Source organism: Enoplosus armatus, chromosome 2, assembly GCF_043641665.1.
Source record: "Enoplosus armatus isolate fEnoArm2 chromosome 2, fEnoArm2.hap1, whole genome shotgun sequence".
In the NCBI taxonomy this organism is placed as follows: Eukaryota; Metazoa; Chordata; class Actinopteri; order Centrarchiformes; family Enoplosidae; genus Enoplosus; species Enoplosus armatus.
This window is the reverse complement of record NC_092181.1, coordinates 2,883,854-2,904,239: the sequence shown is the minus strand read 5'-3', so window position 1 is coordinate 2,904,239 and position 20,386 is coordinate 2,883,854. Positions and strand designations below refer to the sequence as shown.

The 20,386-nt window shown below is 43.1% G+C and overlaps 1 protein-coding gene across 1 annotated transcript; it reads left to right on the top strand.

The window, feature by feature from the left end:
• The first annotated feature begins 302 nt into the window (after nt 1-302).
• Nucleotides 303-20,008, top strand: LOC139291084 (junction plakoglobin-like). Its single transcript, XM_070913002.1, has 16 exons — nt 303-455; nt 10,479-10,528; nt 11,031-11,201; nt 11,315-11,568; nt 12,538-12,776; nt 13,087-13,288; nt 13,586-13,730; nt 13,915-14,018; nt 14,120-14,458; nt 15,035-15,187; nt 15,323-15,442; nt 15,548-15,698; nt 16,751-16,872; nt 17,149-17,188; nt 17,835-17,972; nt 18,903-20,008. Exons 2-15 carry the CDS (start codon nt 10,516-10,518, stop codon nt 17,963-17,965), a joined length of 2,184 nt encoding a protein of 727 aa, XP_070769103.1. The 5' UTR covers nt 303-455; nt 10,479-10,515; the 3' UTR covers nt 17,966-17,972; nt 18,903-20,008.
• Nucleotides 20,009-20,386: the final 378 nt, after the last annotated feature.

The following is a 20,386-nucleotide window of genomic DNA, read 5'->3' as shown; positions in this document are numbered from 1 at the left end:
ACCATTATCATGTGATGTATGTAAACTCTTGTTGTATTATCATCAGATGAATGTAAAGCACGGGCCTGTAAAGTTTTGCTGTGATAATAAGTTAAATAAAAGAGTCTAACATTACAGTCAGCGATGTGGCAGTTTAAATGTTGTGTTTATTTGATTGACCACAGCTCCTAACAATAAAAGTGTAACGCCTCTCCCGGCAGTGTGTCGAGCTGCGGCAGGGTGGGGTCGGGGGCGAGGAAGGCGGAGTCTGAGCCGAGGTGACGCTTCTTTTACTCATTTCTGTTCAGAGGACCGTCGGCCGCCACCAGCAGCAGCAGCAGCAGCAGCAGCGGACAGAGCGGAGAGAAGTGAAGAGAAGTGAAGGGGAATACAGACAAGTGTCCCGTGACCGTCCCGAAGAAAACAACGCTGACCTGGAATAATACAAAACCGAGTGTTTCCGTGTGTTTCGACAGGTAAGATTCACTGAATGTATGTTTACTTCCGCCGACACTTTTCAAACTGCTCACAGCGTCTTTGTCTCCGACGTACATGCCTTTTCCTTCTTTTTGCGGGTGGTGCTTTCTCTATAAGTGTGTGTGTGTGTGTGTGTGTGTGTGTGTGTGTGTGTGTGTTTGGGTGGGATAATGTTTGCTCACGTTTTTCATCTTTTGCTTACCTGGGTGCAAACCCAGCCTTGTATTTGGACTTCATTTCCGCATGCCTCAAACTGGCCACCACTGCCTGCTGTTTCGGAGTAATGCGCGAGCTCTCTCTCCGGCCCCCAAAAGTTCGCTTTTTTTTTTTTAACTTTTACTTTTACTCGATAGTTTTTACTGTCCGAAGTGTCACAGAGCTCTTTTCTGCCAAACCAGAACGACGTTTTTGGCCCCAGTATCGATCCTTCAGCTTGACGTCACTTGTCAATAGAGTCCCACAGTGTCATTAGTGGTGTCCGAGTATGTGCGCGCGCGTGTATGATGTGTGTCCGCGTGCGAGAGAGGCAGGTGAAGAGAAAGAGGCTATTAACATTTTTCCTTTTCTTTCAATTAAAATCAGAAAATTAAGAGCTCATAGAATTTGTATCGGAGTGGTAATCTTTCACATAAAACTTTATGGACACTTAATATGTTGGCAAGACAACAACAACAACAACAACAACAACAACGCATTTATTGTCCCGCTAACTCATAGATATAAACTTAGAAGTAGAACTGGGGCACTGAAAATTAATCGGCAGCTGTTTTTATAATCGATTAATCATTTAAGTAATTTTGAGTACTAAATATAAAGTTTTCTGTTTTTCTTAGTCCTCTATGATTTTATAATTTAATTATAATTTTTTTTTAGCTGTTGGTTGGGACAAAACAAGCAATTTGAAGATGCCACCAACACACTTTTCATATTAATCAAGAAGTTAATTGGCAGATTCATTGATAATGGAAAATAATCATTAGTTGTAGCCCTGAATTTAAATATGTGAGCTCGAACAACAGTAAATAATAGAATGAGCTAATTGTGCATGGGGGAGTAAGTTCTTGTTCACACACATCTGTAATGTATGACAGTGAAGAATGAATCATAACCCTAAAATGCCTGGGTGTTGCTATAGCTCCCATCCACTCCCACACAGCTTCCCATGCCAGCAGTGATGTCTCCAGGTGTTGCCAAATCTTCCATGATGTCACTACCTTACTTTGCAGATGCTCCAGACTTGACAGGACAGCAGTTCAATCCTGCTTAGTGACGGCAGGAGCACAAATTTCTTTCATTAGATTTCATGAGTAAATCCACTGAAATCAGCATCCATTTTAAATGACTTTTATCTCATCCGCTTTTTTTCTTATCCGATCAAGTCATTTGCAGTGTCCTCTGCTGCCGACTTCAATATCTGTTTAAGTCAAATTTCACATGGGTCACATTGGAATTAGAAGTTAAACAGCTTTTCTTCAAAACTGAGCCTCCGTCTCTTGGACACTAAATCACGTTACTTATTGTCCTCTTTATTATCATTATCGGCAAGAGTCACCATCACAAAGCACCGAGACCAGCGCCAAACAAGTTTGTGGCATCCAACTTGTTTCTAGACTAATGCGTCCAGCTGAGGCAGTTGAATGTGTGTCAGGTTGAATAGGACAGGGTGCCAATACTTTCTGCCAGCCAGGCCTCCACCGAGCTTGCCCCGGGTCTGTGTCATCAAGTAGTGCAGCAGCAGACAGCACCCTGGTTGGAAAGCTGTTCATGTCTGCCCTCGGGGAAGGGGGCGGACGGGCGGTGGGACGGCGGTGGGGGGTGAGGGGGGGTGACTTACTGTAGATTTCGCAGCTACAGCTGTGGTGGCACGGTGATAATCTCCCCCCCTCCTGCTTAATTCCGTGATACTGTCCTACATTAGCAGAGCAAGGGGCCAGGAGATCCTTCAGTTTATAAATAGGTCTACACTTTGTAAAGGGGATTAGTGTATGGCATATATCCTAACCTCTTTGTTTAGCTTGAAGGATTTCTTTTTCTGTGGATGCCCTGTTTTACCTCGCCTCTGTCTCTGCTCAGTGGTGCCTTACTGAGTACTTTCCAGGGGCTCAGTTACAGCCACTCAGCGCACACGTCGCGTGACCTGCTCTGTGTTTGCATATCACCCTGCCTCTGTGTTTCACTGTTCCCATGGAGAAAGGGACACAGAGAGATAAAGTTTCCCTTCAGCTACGATAGAAGTCAACACCCAGTGCTCCAATATTATTATTATCATTATTATAATTATCTCTGACCAAAAAACCTCACTGCAAGAAGGTTACTTTTCATTGGGTAAAGCAGGCAGGTGCAACTAAACACTAGATATTTAGGGGGGAAGGGGTTAATTAAATCAAACCAAAGATTTTTGAGTCTCTTTGTTTAGGATGAATACAGTAATTAAGTAATTGGCAGGATCGTCCGAAAACATCCATACATGTAACAGACTTCTGCTGTCACTGACAAAAGATCTCATCAGAAGCTTCCAGTGGAGCGCAGTGGTATAATGCTGAGCAAGTACAGCTGGCACTGCCCAGCTGAACCCTACCCATGACAGTCACTGAAATTAATTATTTACCCGCAACAGTTCTCTTGGTTGGATCAAAAGAGGACAAGAAATGTCCCTTACTTAAAATGTCAAAGGCCTAATGGCTGTTTCTTCCCATCACTTCCTCTTAAAAGCTGTATATATGTCTGCCAGGTTGATCATTTCAAGTCAGCTCCTATCAAAGCTCTGCCCAAAACACCCATGCACCCGTTTAACAGCATGCTGGAAATAGCTGAATCCTACTGTTTTCCTCATGAATACATTACCATTGATAATTTTTTCATTACTGACGGCGTATCCAAGCAGAGAGGGAGTGAACTAGATTCCAGCACTGACTCAAAAGATAAAGTTTTCACAGTTGGATGATTTGGCTGAGTTGTGCTTCTCAGCATAGTGACTCTGATGAGTCCTGTGGTGTCTGTTTTTCTCCTCCTCCTCCTCCTCCTTGTCCCTTAATTACACTTCTATGAGAGATTGAGAAAAGCGAGGACAGCAAGGGTGTGGTTGGAACACAACACAAATCACCAGGGGAAGCTTGACTTGTTAGATGCACAACATGAAGAACGGCAACATCTCACAAGGAAGTTAATTTTGCATATCGTCACTGTTGAGTGGAAATCTCATAACTCTGGTTTTGGTTGTTTTCTGTTTCAGTGCTTTTGAAGGATTTCATGCTCTCATGGGTTGAGAAAGTTGAGCAACCCTGGAGCCTGTGAATACTTCACAAAACGCTGGATAAACTGAGAAATGCATTTAGACAATCAAGGCTTTTATTCTTCCTTTTTCATTTCTTCTTTGTTCCTTTTTTTTAAAGTTGACATTTTGGAGCTTATTATTGGACAACAGCAGTACATTAATCAAATGGCATGACTGTTGTCAGAGTAAGTCACTCAATTTTTAATATGCTCGCTTTTACTCTTCAAATATTTAGATTTTATGTTTTTCCTTTATTTTTTTGTTGTGGCTTTCCTGAAGAAAAACAAACTGTAAACTTCAACTGGTTAGAAAGGAGCGCTCCATTCTTCTGGGTCCCTTCAGACTTTTGCCCTGCTCTCCAAAGCACCTCCCTCGTGCCTCTAATCTCCCTGAAAAATTAATCATCTGTCACATCGCCTCAGTGCACAGCCGCACACCGATGCGTAGCTGTGGCAGTTCAAGAAATAACTCCCTGTCAGGCCTTTTAAACAGGGCTTTGGATGCAGTGTTGGCCACCAAACTTGGCCAGTGAACACACAGAGCCATCTTGATGTGCGTCAGCCTTTTTGGTTGCATCCAGTGGGGACACTTGAGACCCGGTTTCCTTTTCACTCTGACGGCAGTCAATGGGACAATGCGGCTACTCTTTTCCTCTCTACCCCAAACAAAGTAACACAGAGGCTCTCTGTGCTGTATCAGAGACTTAGTTCATCCTCTTCCTTCCTACCGTCAACCAAACAACATGGAGAGAGGGGCACATCCTACTTGCTGTAGGCCCAAAGACAAAATCATTGTCCTAAAAACACTTTCTTCACCCCAAAACCAAGTAGTCATCAAATGTTCAAATATTGGATTTAATTTTTTAAAAAGTAAAATGAAATCCAGCCATTTGACTTCCACATCTTTATGGTGTGTTGTTCTGCTGATATGGAAGACAATCTTTGGACGTCTGTTCCTCCCACGGTGTCTGATATGTGATGGACCATTTCGTGAACTTTGTTGCTTTGCAAATGAGGGTTTATTGCCACACAGGGTACACCCCTTTTTACTCGTTCCCTCCTTCTTTATCAGCGTCGTGTAATCTGATCCTGCTCTGCTCTCGGGCACCTCCTCCGAGACAGCTCACATTTCCTTTGATTCACAGCGAGATCCCACAGGGAGTAAACAACTACACACCAGTTTACAGCCACTATGCTGCATCCACTGGCTTGACTCATTAAAGTAGCTCCAGTGAATCAACTGACAGATCTAGGGCCATTATCCATTCTGCTGCTTATTTTATTCATTGGCGTGCTGACTGTGGTCGACTGTGTTGTTGGGAATGTGTCCAGATCAGGCAAAGGAAGGGCAGCACGCTCTGCTGTATCTCTGCCACGTTTAGACAAATTCAGTTTGCGTGTTGCTCAAGTGCACACCAGCAGTATCTCATTGTCTGTTCTTTCTCTGTGGGCTCTTGGCATGCCTGCGTTGCTATGGTCTGGATTTCATCAACTGCCTGTTACAGTCAATTGACAATTGCTCTCTCTCAAAGAGTGAATGCTATTACAAAATGTGGACTTCAAGCTGTGTTCTTCTTCCTAAACTTAGAGCATGACGTGACACAGCCTACAGTTGTTTGTCACTGTAGTTTCGCGTCGTCGGTATGTGGGAACAGTTGTGAGAGTACAGCTTCTCCTAATGAACTTCCCCTCTCTGACCAGACAGCCCAGCAGTGTTGGTGAGTCAGATAATGTTGACCACCACTTCCTGTCACCCACCACAATAAATCCATTAGCTGTGCACCACTTCACATCCTCTCTTATTGATTTATAACAAACAGCTATCCCCCAGTTAGCCCCTGCTGCCTCCATTACAGTGCCATAACAGCTATTGTTGGACGAGTGGGGGATAAGGGATGTGTGGTTTGGGGACCAGGAAGGTTGGTGGGGGTGTTAAGCTGTCTCCCATTGGGACGGCTGAACCCCGACTCTGTGGAGAAGAGATGCAGAGAGCACAATGTCAGCTGCACCCTGTCTGCTCTGGAGGCTCAGCTGGCTGCTCGTGGCCATTTACTGTGTCAGGAGGATTGAGCTGTGTGATTGCAGGGTGTTATGTTAAAGAAACTGTTTATGGTAAGAGGAGTGTGTGTTGCATGTCAGGGGACATATATGTGACAGAGTGTGTGTGCGTGTGTGTGAGGGCAGCCTATATGTTGAATAGTTGGTCTGTGCAGATGGTGCAGGAAGCTTTACAGATGTGTGGGAACATAATCTGCTTTATTTGCATGTCAGCCTAAACATGACATTAGCAAGCCTGTTAGAAATCACAGACCCCCAGATGAGGTTAGGTTTCTACAACAAAGCCGTAATGTTCAGACAGCCATGAGAATGTGCAGTTAACATAAACAAAAGATTTTCTTTTTTTAAGAATTGAGTTAAAGGAAAGTTCGGCATTTTAGGAAAGACCCTTATTCGCTTTCTTACAAAAGCTTAGATGAGAAGATTGTTACCACTCATGTTTGTACGCTGAATATGAAGCTACCACCAGGTGACAGCTAGCTTAGCTTAGCATAAAAACGACGCGAGAGTGGTATCAGTCTTCTCATCTAACTTATGGCAATAATTCAAATAAGCATATTTCTATGCTTTTACACTTGATACAAGTCCAATATTCTCAAGCAGGCCTGTAAAAGCCTAGCAGAGCAGCAAAGGTCTGGTGACATGTTATTTACATCCCCGCCTGCCAAAAAGGCATGAGGCTAAATAACAAATCACTGCAAACTCTGTCATGTATGTTAGGAGCCTCTCTGGAGTACGACCAGAGTACATCTCCAGCCCCCTGGGCCTCTTCCCTGACCCGATTCATTCCTGCTGTGATACAAAGAGGAGCTTAGGCCAGCAAAGTCAAAATCTAGCCTGCTGGAATGTTTTTCACATCTATACTGAGTTTGTAACTGCATAAGTTATTAATTATCTGGAGGATTTACTGAGAATAAAGCATCACATCTACAGTTTAGCCCCTCCAGCCATTAGGTGTATTCAGCCTCACCCAGTTCACTCATACACCCACTCTCTGCTGCCACACCCTTGTTTAGAGCCTGTCACTGCTGGGGAGGTGTCATGTGAACCTGTTCTCATGACTGAGAGAGGAGATGCTCGTCCATTGTCACAGTCCAGTAGTATCTGCTAGTTTCAGTAATGAGAGTGAGTCAGTGAAGATTTATGTGATATGAAATGTGTGCACTTTTTTCAGCACAAGATTTACGCGCAGACACAGGACAGAGTGAATATGCTACGTGAGCGTGGAATGTCACACCAGCGTTTCAGCATCTGGTGCTGAACAGTACTCGCCTCTGCTTTTTCTGTTGCAACTTGTTCACTGGCAGCTTTCACTGATCCGCATTCCTGGTTTTATACTGCAGGGGATTTTTTTTTTTTTTTTGTGGAAGAAGCCCCCTGAAGTCATCCACAGAGGCTGTTGCTTAACAAATATAGTGGGAGGTGAAGGGTGTGAGATGTGTGTTTTTTCTGATTTAAAAAGGGGTGGCTTACATGTTACTGTGCGCTCGTGCGGGTGGATGGATGATGGTGTCATGACAATGGTAGAGCAAGTTACAGTGAAAGGATGCATCACTCATTAACTGGAAGAGAGCAAAGTCCAGTCAGAGGAAAAAGAAACAACCAACTTTTAGTCAGCACTGAACAACATGGGAGGGATCAGCAGATAAGCCTCGCTGCTCAGTTTATCAGCATAATGTATAAAAAGAAAAGTTTTATGGGATTCTTTTGTTTCGCTTTAGTTTTTACTTAGTACTGCTTTTACTTACTCTTGGCTTGGACTACAGTCGCTTCCATTGTGTGGAAGGAAAAAAACGAAAGAAATTATGAGAAAACCCAAGAGGCAACGACACTTATCAGCAAACAAGTGAGCATAGCTTCAGACATCAGATGGGTCAGCAGATAAAAAAAGCCCACAGTACAGTGGCAGAGCAGAGTTTCGGTTACCTAGGCGATATGCGGGGCGTGTCACAGCATTGCAACAGTTGGCTGAACCCGCTGCCTCGCCCAGGAAAACAAAGACTACACAAACACGGTCCCTGATTTACAGAGAACAGGAAAGTTCTGTGAGGACACGGTGTACATGCTGTAGTTCGGCTTAAAACAAAAAGTCACGTGGGATTTTGTAGTTCCTTTTGTAAATTTTTGCCTTTGGAATATACAGAACTTAAGCTGAAGTGTGTCCGATTTATGTAAATTTATTCTTACTTATTGATCCATATTGATCAATGGATAGATAGCCAGCAGTCGCTTACCATCTTGACATACAAGCCCTCATGCTTGTGTCACACCTTACGTTAGAAAGGCAGGAATACACAGCGAATGTAAGCATAGTTTCTGTCTGTGCTCTTATGAGTCAGTAGCATGTAGCTGCAAGCACAGACAGTCCTCCGGGGCCTGGTCCTGCAGGATTTCGTGCCAGACTGACTACAGCTGAAACTCGCTGAGCTGCTGCTCACTGAGAAGGTGAAAGTGAGTTAAAAAAGGACGTGTTGGGACCTTTTACAAAAACATCAGTATGAACGCATCTTGAACACCGTAAATAACACATGCAGGCCCGAACAAAATATGTGGGGACTTGCAAGTGAGTTGCTAGTCCATGAAAGTGCCACAGAGAGAAAACTGAGGACAGACACAAACTAATGAGGAACATGCAGTACACACATTTTGTCTCTTCTTCATACAAGCTAATGGAAAACACCCCACCCCCCTGCAGAAGCTACAATGATATACACACACACACACACACACAGCATGATGCCTGGGGGAAAAAGTGGGATAGGTCTGCTGAGGGACTGAAACACAACACGACACATCTTTATGCAAAGCCAGGGGGCAGAAAGATGAGGGAGTGGTGCTTTTTCTAATACGTCGTGAGCAGCTCCAGTGTGACGCAGAGCGACAGACAGAGCAGTTCATCTTTGTACAAATCCCTTTCCTTCAAAATCATAGATCATCTCTGATTACAGCACTCGCTACATTGCTAAGTTGTGCTAGTATGAATTTGTTTTTCGTGAAGTTGAATGTAAGCACAGGTACAGGTGGTAATTTAGGGGTTTATAGCTCGTTTTGTGCCAACACAGCAGCTTGACAGTGTGACTTCTAGCCCAGGCTTGTTTTATTAGTAGTCATGACAGAAGATAAGCATAGCTGCTTATTGCACAAAATCTAGATATAACCAGCTGTCATACAAAAGAGCTTCAAGGATGGCAAGATTTTTCCTTTTTTCCATTTGTTGAAGCCTCTGTTTGTTGACTTTGCCGTGTGTAGAGCCCCCCCCCCCCTGTACCTGCAGTGCCGGCAGAAATCGGCTAACATACTCTCTTACATGTACAGTACACACAAAAGCACAATGCAACCCTGCAATGTGCTCAGCAAAGAACCTTGTCAGTAACAGTCAGACATCTGAAAACACTTGCAAACAGCACAGTGAATGCATTGTACTGTATCGGCCATATGTCACATGCAGTGGCAGGCAGATATTATGGATGCAGATTTTTTTCTGTGATAAAGAGGATTTCTGTGGTGGGTGACATTCAGGCTGCAGAAACATGGAGATAGAAAACATCCAGGCATGTTGTGACAGTGAGAGGTTGTTTTGGGTCTGTGGAGCCGCATAACAAGGAAGTCTACAAGGACTGTCAATATTTTAGTCTTCATTTTAAGGTTACAAATTAGATTAAAATGAGGATCTTGCGTGCAAAGGAAATCTGGGAAATGCAGCAACATCACATTCATTTCATGAATGTTAGATTTAATGTTTGAGATATAGTCCCATATTATTGTTCTGACAGGGACAGCTTTTGCTTCATCCTCATGAACAAATTTAGAATTTCTGGGATTCACATGCACAACCCACTTTTGACATTTTTACTCGGAGGTGCAAGCATTTAATGGTACATGAAAAATCAGTGTGTAAAAATTATTATTTTACGATGAGATACAGTAAGATGTGAGGATTGAATACCTGAGTAAAGGTAGCAAGAAGAATGATAGTTAGATAATGTAGGAGGTGTAGAACAAACTTGCACCAACAAGTAAGCATGGCAGTTACTCAATCTGGAGCACTGTTAAAATAAAAATACAGTACACAAGATGCCTCAGGATGTCAGATTACTGGAACCCTATTTAATGAGACCCAGAAGGCAAGTAAATGTTAAACGCAGTATGTTGTAGTATTTGAAATAAGTCCAACAGTGAAGATGCAGGCATTTTCTTAGACATTTAGGCTTGTGTGTGACGAGGAGTAGGCTTACTGTCTGTACACACACACACACACACACACCCACACACACTCACACACCCAGTGGAGTCGAAACCTGACGAGCAGGTTCCTGATTGCCATGCGTCAGCAGCAGGCTGCTCCCACGGCTGTATGGGCGGAGGCCCGAGGTGAAAGGTCACTTGGGCTGGCTAGCATTCCTGACTTGTAGCTGTCTCTCCGCCCACTTCACCCTTCCTCCCCCATGAGCCGCCGCTGCTGCTCTGTGTTGTCATTTTCAGGTCAGGGTGCATGGGGGGGGGGGGGGGGGGTCATCTTGTGAGCTGTCATACTCCGGTGGCATATAAAAACTGAATGACAGTCCTGTATAAGGGAGTAGAGACCTTGCTGGAATATTTATTAATTCATGAAAAGAGGCAGGCGTGCAGGGAAGTTTATCACCATCATTATAGCTGAAGAAATGTTGACTTGGGCTTTCTTTGTGTTTTAGGTTCGCTCCATCGTTGTTTTGATAACGGGAGGCAAGGATGGAAATGCATGGTAAGTACTTCACAATTCAGATCTTGCTTTTAAACATTTTTATGTATTTTATGTACTTACATTCTCTATGATAATATAGAGAGTTTATGTGAATTTTTATATTTAGCTTGTGCATTTTTATGTTCACTTTTTCACTCATTCTGCACAACTTTTAAAGGAGACCTCTGAACATTTTGATCATGACCTTTCCTACTTCCATCTATTGTTTTCATGTTTTTTTATTGAGGTCACTTCCTTAATACAAGTGATAACTAAAGGTTACTTCTGTAAAAGGGTTCCTTTTATGTGGCATAAAAGTAAAACACTGGTCCACTGAGGAGAACAATGGAGGCAAAACACAGAAAAAAAATCTAAAAGTTGGTAAATATTTGAATGAAAAATAATGACAAGGCACAATATAAATATCCTCAAGACCGTCACTCCATGTTTATCAAACTTGTTAATAAATGACTTGGGTCTGACACCTCTAACATCCCACAATTCTTCTCTTTGTGCTTGGCAGTGAGTGAGTCTGACAGTGGCAGGATGAAGGTGGCAGACTGGCAGCAGACAATGTATGGCATAGACTCAGGCATCCAGTCTGGAGCCACCACAGTCAGAGATGACGACGGCGACTACACCTCCTCCAAGCACTACACCATGACCACCACCACTGTCACAAGGGAAGAGCCTGGTAAGACCACAAGTGAGGGCAAATTGGGCCAAAATGCATATACTTTATCTTTTGCCTTAATCACACGTGGCCTGTGGTATCATCATCATTGTCATCATCTCACTTCTCGGTAGGCTTGGACACCCAGTACGCTATGACCAGAGCCCAGCGGGTGCGAGCTGCGATGTTCCCGGAGACGTTGGAGGGAGGCACCACCATCTTGTCAACTCAGACGGACCCGTCCCAGATGACCAACGTCCAGCGGCTGGCCGAGCCCTCCCAGATGCTCAAGACAGCCATCGTCCATCTGATCAACTACCAGGACGACGCCGAGCTGGCCACACGCGCCGTGCCTGAGCTCACCAAACTGCTCAACGATGAAGACCAGGTGATAAACGCATGCCTGCATACACACACACACACACACACACACACACACACACACACACACACACACACACACACACACACACACACACAGTCTGATTAGTACAGTATTTTAGTAAAACATGCTGTTAATGGATACATCATTAAGGATCTTATGAGATAATTATATTGAGTTGAATTTATTACTGTTGCACTTAATGATGAACCAACCTGATATCTTTCTTGAAACTAAATTAACTCACAGTATCTTCTAAACATTAAGTCCTGTATACAGTATGTATACAGGAATTTAGTGTTGAAATGATTAGTGAATTAATTGATCAGTCAATTGACAGAAAATCAAATATAATAATTCAACATTTACAGCCAGCAGACAGTTAGCTTAGACTTGAAACAAGAGGAAACAGCAAGCTTGGCTCTGTCCGAAGATAACCGCCTACCAGCACCTCTAAAGCTCACTAAATAGCACTATATATCTCATTTGCTTACTCCGTACAAAAACTGAAGTGTAAAACTGACACATTGTGCTTTTACAGGAGGGGTTATTTGCTGGCTGTGTGCTAGCAAAGCTAAGCTAAGCTAACCGGCTGCTGGCTGTAGCTTCATACAGACACAAGAGTGATATCGATCATCTAACTCTCAATAAACCAATAAACCAAATAAACATATTTCCCCAAAACTATTCCTTCAATCAACAGCAATTTTGATAATTCATTAAAAGTCATGAAAGGTTCCCGCTTCTTGAATTTGCTGCTTTTCTCTATATTTATGTCATTGTACATTGAATATTTTGGGGTTTTGAACAGTTGGTCAGACAAATTTGAAGCTGTCATCTTGAACTTGAAAATCTTGAATATCATCCTCTATGATAATAGAAGTAGCATTGAAACCAGGCAGAGTCACTTCCAGGTGTATGTATTATTCCCACCAGTAAAAATGTATTAACCTTTCCCCTCTCGTTTCTCATCAGGTGGTGGTCAGCAAGGCTGCACAGATTGTCAACCAGCTGACACGCAAGGAGGCGTCGCGGCGTGCGCTGATGCAGTCCCCCCAGATGGTGGCAGCGGTTGTGCGGGCGATGCAGAACACAAGCGACATGGAGACAGCTCGGGCCACAGCCAGCATCCTCCACAACCTGTCCCACCAGAGAGAGGGCCTGCTCTCCATCTTCAAGTCTGGAGGCATCCCTGCTTTGGTCCGCATGCTCAGGTACTTCGCAGAGGAAGAGAGATCACGCATTGAAGAACTTATTTGACTGCAGTCAATTGTTGTTGTCTTAGTTGCTTAAATATGTTGGGAAAATGTAATGTAGTGTAGGTATGAAGGGGAAAATCCACCCTAAAACACTGAAATAGTTTTAGAAAAGAGCTTTTGGCAATGTTGGTTGCATTTCAAGGCCCATTTTGTTGTTTCGTTGGGTTGTTCATCGAATCGTGAGCACATCCAATGGTGGAATTTTCCTTTAACGTATGGCCTTTTTTTTTAATACACACTTAACCCATTTGTTACTCTCCCTTAGCTCTCCCATGGAGTCTGTGCTCTTCTATGCCATCACCACACTCCACAACCTGCTGCTGCACCAGGAAGGAGCCAAGATGGCTGTTCGTCTGGCCGACGGCCTGCAGAAGATGGTTCCCCTGCTGAAGAAGAGCAACCCCAAGTTCCTGGCCATCACCACGGACTGTCTGCAGCTGCTGTCTTATGGCAACCAGGAGAGCAAGGTGTGTGTGTGTGTGTGTGTACACTTCATACCAGCCAAGTATTGTAATTTGACACTGTTGAAGTTGTTAAGCTTGTGTGTGCATGTGTTTTGTTTTGGGTGTGGCATGTGAACAGAGTTGTTCAGGTGCTGGCTCACTGAGGGTATAGGTGTGGTTAACTGGTGTTAATCTGCCTGGACAGGTCACGGCTTTATAAGACTTTTAAACCGTGAGGGTTTTCTTTACAAAGTTTCTTTAAAGAAGTTATTTTCACTTCACCTGCACTTTGTATACTCAGACAGTCCCTCTCTCTCACAGCTGATCATCCTTGCCAACGGGGGTCCCGAGGGTCTAGTTCACATCATGAGAAACTACAGCTATGAGAAGCTGCTGTGGACCACAAGCCGTGTGCTAAAAGTCCTCTCTGTGTGCCCCAGCAACAAACCAGCCATTGTAGAGGCCGGTATGTAATATATGTATTCTGTGTGAGCACACACCTGTGTGTACAAGGTAGTCATGCAGGTGTGTCAACATTTTGTTATCTGAACTGTGGTTAATGGCTTCTTGTCAACCACATAGCTACATGACAGCACACTTAATGTGATGTTGCTGAGAGCGGAGTGATTTAACTTCTCTGTTCCCTGCAGGTGGGATGCAGGCTCTGGGTAAACACCTCACAGGTTCCAGCCAGCGTCTGATGCAGAACTGTCTGTGGACGCTCAGGAATCTGTCCGACGCAGCCACCAAGCAGGTCCGTGTCCACACCCGCTTTCACTTTTTTCTTCTCCTCTTTTATTTCTAATAATTCGGCACATGAGGAACTTTGTGACATTGTTCTCTTCCTTTTTCCAGGAGGGTATGGACAGCCTGTTGCAGGTGCTGGTTGGCCTGCTTAGTTCAGACGACCTCAACATGCTCACTTGCGCCACCGGCATCCTGTCAAACCTCACGTGCAACAATGCCCACAACAAATCTCTGGTCACCCAGAGCAACGGCGTGGAGGCGCTGATCCACGCCATATTGCGTGCCAGTGAGAAGGAGGATGTGACTGAGCCGGCCGTTTGCGCTCTGCGCCACCTGACTTCACGCCACCAACAGGCCGAGCTGGCGCAGAATGCTGTGAGGAACCACTACGGCATCCCCGCCATCGTCAAGCTGCTCAACCAGCCCTACTACTGGCCCGTCATCAAGGTAGAGGGAAGGGAGGGAGGGGTGGTATTGGCTCAAATAAGATTTTAAGCTTGTGAAATGATGTTCAGAAATCATGTAATAATTAACTTAATTTTTCATGCAGGTTTTTTTCACTGGTTTACAAGGTTAGGGTGAAAAAATCTTCAAAATCTTACTGACCCTTATTTGAGCCAATAGAGGAAATGAGTGTTGTCTCACTGAGATGGTGGAAAGGACTTCAGACAGGAAAGCATGTGTTTGAGGGAACATAAGTTAAGGACTGTAAACAAACAATTGAGGAGTTAATGGGTTTGGTCCAAAGAGAAAGACTGGAGAAAATGGGGAGAACTAGACAGATGGACAGATGGGATGGCAGACCCGGCATACAGCCAGAGTCTCAGTCAGCCTGAAAGAGCATGAAATGAACATGACAGCAGGAACAGTATGTTTTACAAGACCACACTTTAGGGAGAAACGTATCAATTCATATTCCTAATGGAAAAGCTTGAAGTGGTTTGTCGGCCTTGTTTTACTTGCTGACCAATAACAGTGAGCAGCATCATGATCGGTATCTTTGTCTCTCCTCCCTGCCTGAAGGCTGTGGTTGGCCTGATCCGCAACCTGGCCCTGTGCCCAGAGAACCAGGCCCCTCTGAGGGACGCCGGAGCGATCCCCCGTCTGGTCAACCTGCTGATCAAATCCCACCAGGACGCCCAGAAACATGGTTCATCCTCCCAGCAGACGTACCAGGTACACGAGTTTGAAAGGATGTTGCTGACTAACTGTGTGTGGGTTTGAAGGGTTGTGGAAATTAGTAGTTGTGAATTACTTATGGATTTCTGTATCCTTCAGTGTCATTTATTCTTTTTATGTCCTGCTCCTCAGGATGGAGTGAGGATGGAGGAGATTGTGGAGGGCTGCACAGGAGCTCTGCACATCCTGGCCAGAGATCCCATCAACAGAGCAGAGATCGCCAACCTGCAGACCATCCCTCTGTTAGTTCAGGTAACGGCGGAAACTGGAGCTCTCACACTTCCTTATCTTGATAATCAACTTCCTTATGTATGTTTTTTTTTTTTTCAATCTCATTTTCTTCCTCCCCCTCCCCAGCTCCTTTACTCTCCAGTGGACAACGTGAAGCGTGTGGCGGCGGGTGTCCTGTGTGAGCTGGCCCTGGACAAGCCATCGGCTGAGGTCATCGACAGCGAGGGAGCGTCTGCTCCGCTGATGGAGCTGCTGCACTCCAACAACGAGGGCATCGGTAGGACACCCACATAATGCACTGTGATTAGCTTACCGTAATGTAGCATTTAGTCATAGGTGGAAAGTAACAAAGTCCATTTACTCAAGTGCTGTACTTACTGTAAGTGCAGTTTCCAGGTACTTCGCCCTACGCGACGATGTCCATTTTGTAAGACTCTGTATTTTAACTCCGCCACATTTCAGAATGACATATTGAAGCCTAAATTTAAAGAATACAATTATGAAATACGGTGCAATGATAGAGTTTTAACTACATGTATGGGTTGTTTGACTGCATAAAATATTAAAATAAATGATAAATTGATCATTTAACTAACTTTATCTGCAGATATTAATTTTTTGTTCGTATCAGAGAAAGATGCTAAAACAATCTACACATAGTTACTTCTTCTTCTATTACGTAATTCATCTTACTGATGTATTGTTTCTTGCCAAGAGTTTAGATTGATTGACGCCACTCTTAGACATGAGAGGGGCATTGATCATCTCATCTAACTCTCGTCAAGGAAGTGATGAAGTGCGTTTCCCTACATATCAAACTATTCTTTCAGTAAAATCAATTTGCGTTCTATTTTTTCCTCATCACACCATTTGCGATGAGGGAAAATGTTTAAAATGGCTATTTTATTAAATTTTGTCATTCCTTGCTTCAATCAACAGGCTTAGCTAATTGAAAGTATGTGTTTTATATTACATTTACATGTGGATGCACCATGGCCGAATTAGACACAAACACACACAGAGATGTATGTTAATTCCACACATTGTGCTGTTGAAGCTTAATAATTGATGCTAGTGTAAATAATAATGCCATAATGCCTCAGTGAGTTCTATAAAAGAAAAAATACCTACAAGTCACTCATGCAGTAATTAGCACTAAAACGATTGTGTTTTTGCTGTCTCCATCTTTACAACTTTACTACGCGTGCAGTCCAGACTTAAATGTGGATCTGTTTCTCTCTCAGTACACCCACACTGTAACACATTATTTTTATTAAAAGGAGTGGGAGGTCTTTGCATCACTGAATGTGTCCCGATTCTCCCCCTCAGCTACTTACGCTGCAGCCGTGCTCTTCCGCATCTCCGAGGACAAGAACCTGGACTACAAGAAGCGAGTGTCTGTGGAGCTCACACACTCTCTGTTCAAACACGATGCCGCTGCCTGGGAGATGGTGAGTGTCTGGCGCCCTCTGCTGCCTGGACGTGACAACTGAACATTAAAGTCGATTCCTTATAGACATGTTTTTTTATTCCCTTCAACTGTCTGTGTTTATCTAACTCATCTTGGTACCTTTTATGTAATGCTGTAAAACAGCTGTAGAGTACATTCTGTGAAGCAATTGTTTTTTAAGAAACTTTATCATAGGATCTTTATTAATACTTTAGAAGCTTTTTATATGAAAGTGTTGACTTTATTTGACCTTTGCCCTCTTGTGACCTCTCTGCAGGCCCACAACAGTGTCCCCATGGAGGGACCCTATCCAGATGGTGAGTAACTATGGCTGAAATGTGCACATGCAGCACATTCCTCAGCTCTGGGTCACTCCACCACAGGGAGCGACCGCTGTGTTAAAATGCTGTACTCTGCTAACAGGTTGCCTCCCCGCTGAAAATAGTTTTTTCTAGTTAAAAAAAGGTACCCAGTGGTTATTCGATGACTGGCGCAGCTCAGGCTTAGTTTGCATTGATATTGAATTATCTTCCCAACTTTTTCTTTCCTTAGTTTTATTCTTGAATCTTTTTCTCTTGTTACATCACTACCTGTTCCTCATTGCCACATCTAAAAGCTTTTCTCTCCGCCGATCTCCTTCCTGGCGTTTCCTTATCTTGTGTTTTCATCTTTCTCTTAATTCCCGTGCTTTCCTTCTCTTGGCTTTTCTCCTTGTATGGCCTTGGTATTTTCTGTCTCCTCTCAGAGAGACTCTAAGGGGAAAGGGATCAGCTTTCTCCTCTCTCTCTCTTCGATCACTGTGTTCCAAAAAGGTGCCTGAAATGTTAAATGATTTCCACACTGTACTGCTGTTGCCACTATCATGAAAGCAGCTGTAAGAAGTACACAGAAAGTTAAATGACGTAGAGTCTGTTGCTCCAGTGTGTAACAAGTAAAAAACAAAACAAATGTACTCTCTTGCAGAGCTGGATGCTGGTTACCAAGGCTACGGAGGGTTTGCAACTGACATGCCCCTGGATGGCATGGACGGAAATATGATGCATGACGATTACGCAGGCAGCATGGTCTACGAGAGACAAAACATCGATTACTGACTTAAAGGTCAGTACATGCAGACGTTACCTCAGCCAATCAAAATCCCCTGAAAAGTTTTCTCGATAACATTTAAATATTGATCACTAAATAAGAGGCCAAAGTTTTTTTCAAATCACATATTTGTACACACAAAGTACATGATACAAGATACAAGAGGAGGGCTGATAACATTTTCAACAGTACAATATAAAAGTATTTATAAAACAAAATATAAGAATAGATGAAACTATATGAATGAGATGAAAGGCATGAATATATAAATAAATAAATATATATATTTTATAAATACATGTATAAGAATAGATGTGCAGATAATAAAGCAAAACAAAAAAATAATATTTTTATCTTCAAATATGTTATTATATTAAAAAAAAAGAAATGAGCTCCATTCAATCAATAAAAGATGGAAAGAAGGTTGGGAACTGTGAATTAAGACGTTTCACAATAGAAGAAGTAAATTGACAACATGTTCTAGAGATTTGTCACTTTTATCGTCATCGTATCGAATGATATCTTTTAAGACTAAAGGCCAGGAGTTATCCACATACATGGAAATGAAAAAAATGAACTTCTTTTGACCTTAATAGGAAGCCAAGAGAAATGTTTGTCTCATCATATATGTTGATGCCATTCAAAAGCAATGCAGATCTGGAATGCTTCTTCCACTGTTGTCCTGATCGGTGAAGTGACGTATGCGGCATCACCTTTTTCCTGCCCAGTGAGAAGAGCTCAGACAAAAACAAACAAAAAACATTCTCTTGTGAAATGAAAGTTAAAAATAAACAGTTCGAACTTTTCTTTTCGACAACTTAATAACCTGAGCTGAGCTGTGAGAAGCAGAGTTGAAAGTTTGTGATCCTGCAGAAATATTGTGAAATCAGCTCTGTGGGGTCTTTTTTTTTTTTCTCATCATGACACTTTTTCCTCTTCTTACAGACCCAGAGGAGAAAGAAAGGCAGCAGAGGAGCTGATATGGGACATAATGGGACAAAGACGAAGAGAATATAGTCGTCAGTAGAGATTATTCCCTCTGCTCTCAGCCTGATGTAATATATGCAATTATCACTGAGTACGGGACTCATAATCTTAACAGGGCTCAACTTTGTTTTATAGCATACTTTTGCTGATTTATAATTCTGACAGTGACGATGCTTGTAGGTTTCTGTTAGATAACCTTTTAAAGAGTGTGTGTGTGTGTGTGTGCGCGCGTGTGTGCGTGCGCATGTGAGCGTGTGTGTGTATGTGTGTTTACGCTTTTGGGTGGGTATTCTATGCCAAAGAGATTTTATTTTGTGAAGATAATCATGTAGCTTCGTTTTTTTTTTTTTTTTTTTTTTTGTTTGGTTTTTTTTTTTAAGAAAAAGAAAAAAAAGAGAGTAATAGTTGAAAACACTGCCAGAGGTGGCTCAACGTGCACGGTGCACCTGCTCACCGCTCTGTTTCTTTCTTAACGCCTTTGTAACAGACACTGCTGTCTATTCTGTAGTTTTGACACTATATACTGTCAACTTTCTCCCGCTGTCACCCGACAACAGTTAAGAGTCAGTTAACACAGGCTCGTTCTTTCTAAATCAGTAGGAGCGAACAGACGAGGAGATGTGGAGGTCTCTGACAGAGAGAGGGCAACGTAGGGCCCCCCACCCCCTTATGTAATGACCTGACATGTGGATTACGTTTTGGAGTGTCGATGACCAAGACGGTTGTTTTGTTTTTTAGGAATTGTTTCTCACCTTTTTATAAGTTATTCACCGGGAAAGGTTCGCGTCATCCGGCATTAACAGAATCCTAACCAAGACGTCTTTCATCACAAACTGAACTGAGAGAAGAGATCGTATGTGACGGTAATAATGTGCGGGAGAACAACCATGTGGTTTTACAGATGTTCAACAGTTCAACTGGTTCATTAGACAACACAAGAGATAGTATAGTCGGGGACGGCCCTACAGATGGAGCAAACTACTGACGGGGAAATTTGTCTTTCTACTTCATAAGAGTTTTTACTGAAATTTTGTGTAATAAAAATAAAGGATATATTAAACGTATTATGGCGTCTGTTTTTATTGAGTCAAAAAATCAGAGATTGATGACCTGTTTTCCATCAAGTTCATGTTCAGTCTGAAGCCGCTTGAAAGTTTTTGCTTATTTTTTGGAGGTGAGTGGACAGTTCATCTACTGCAGCTGCTGTTTGCTTGTCCTGGTACTTCCTTCAGATCAGTTTCTGACTCTACTGAAGCCCAGTATCTTCCACCTCTACAGACATCTCTCTTCTAGAAAGATGAGGTGTTTTTGTGCCCTTGTTCTTCACAGTGCTGTAGCTTAAACTGGGCAGATTCTTTTCCAGTGTTCAGATGTGTCTCAAGCTGCTTCTTTTATCTCTTCCTCTCACTCACTCACTCACAAATGTTGTGATTTGTTAGATC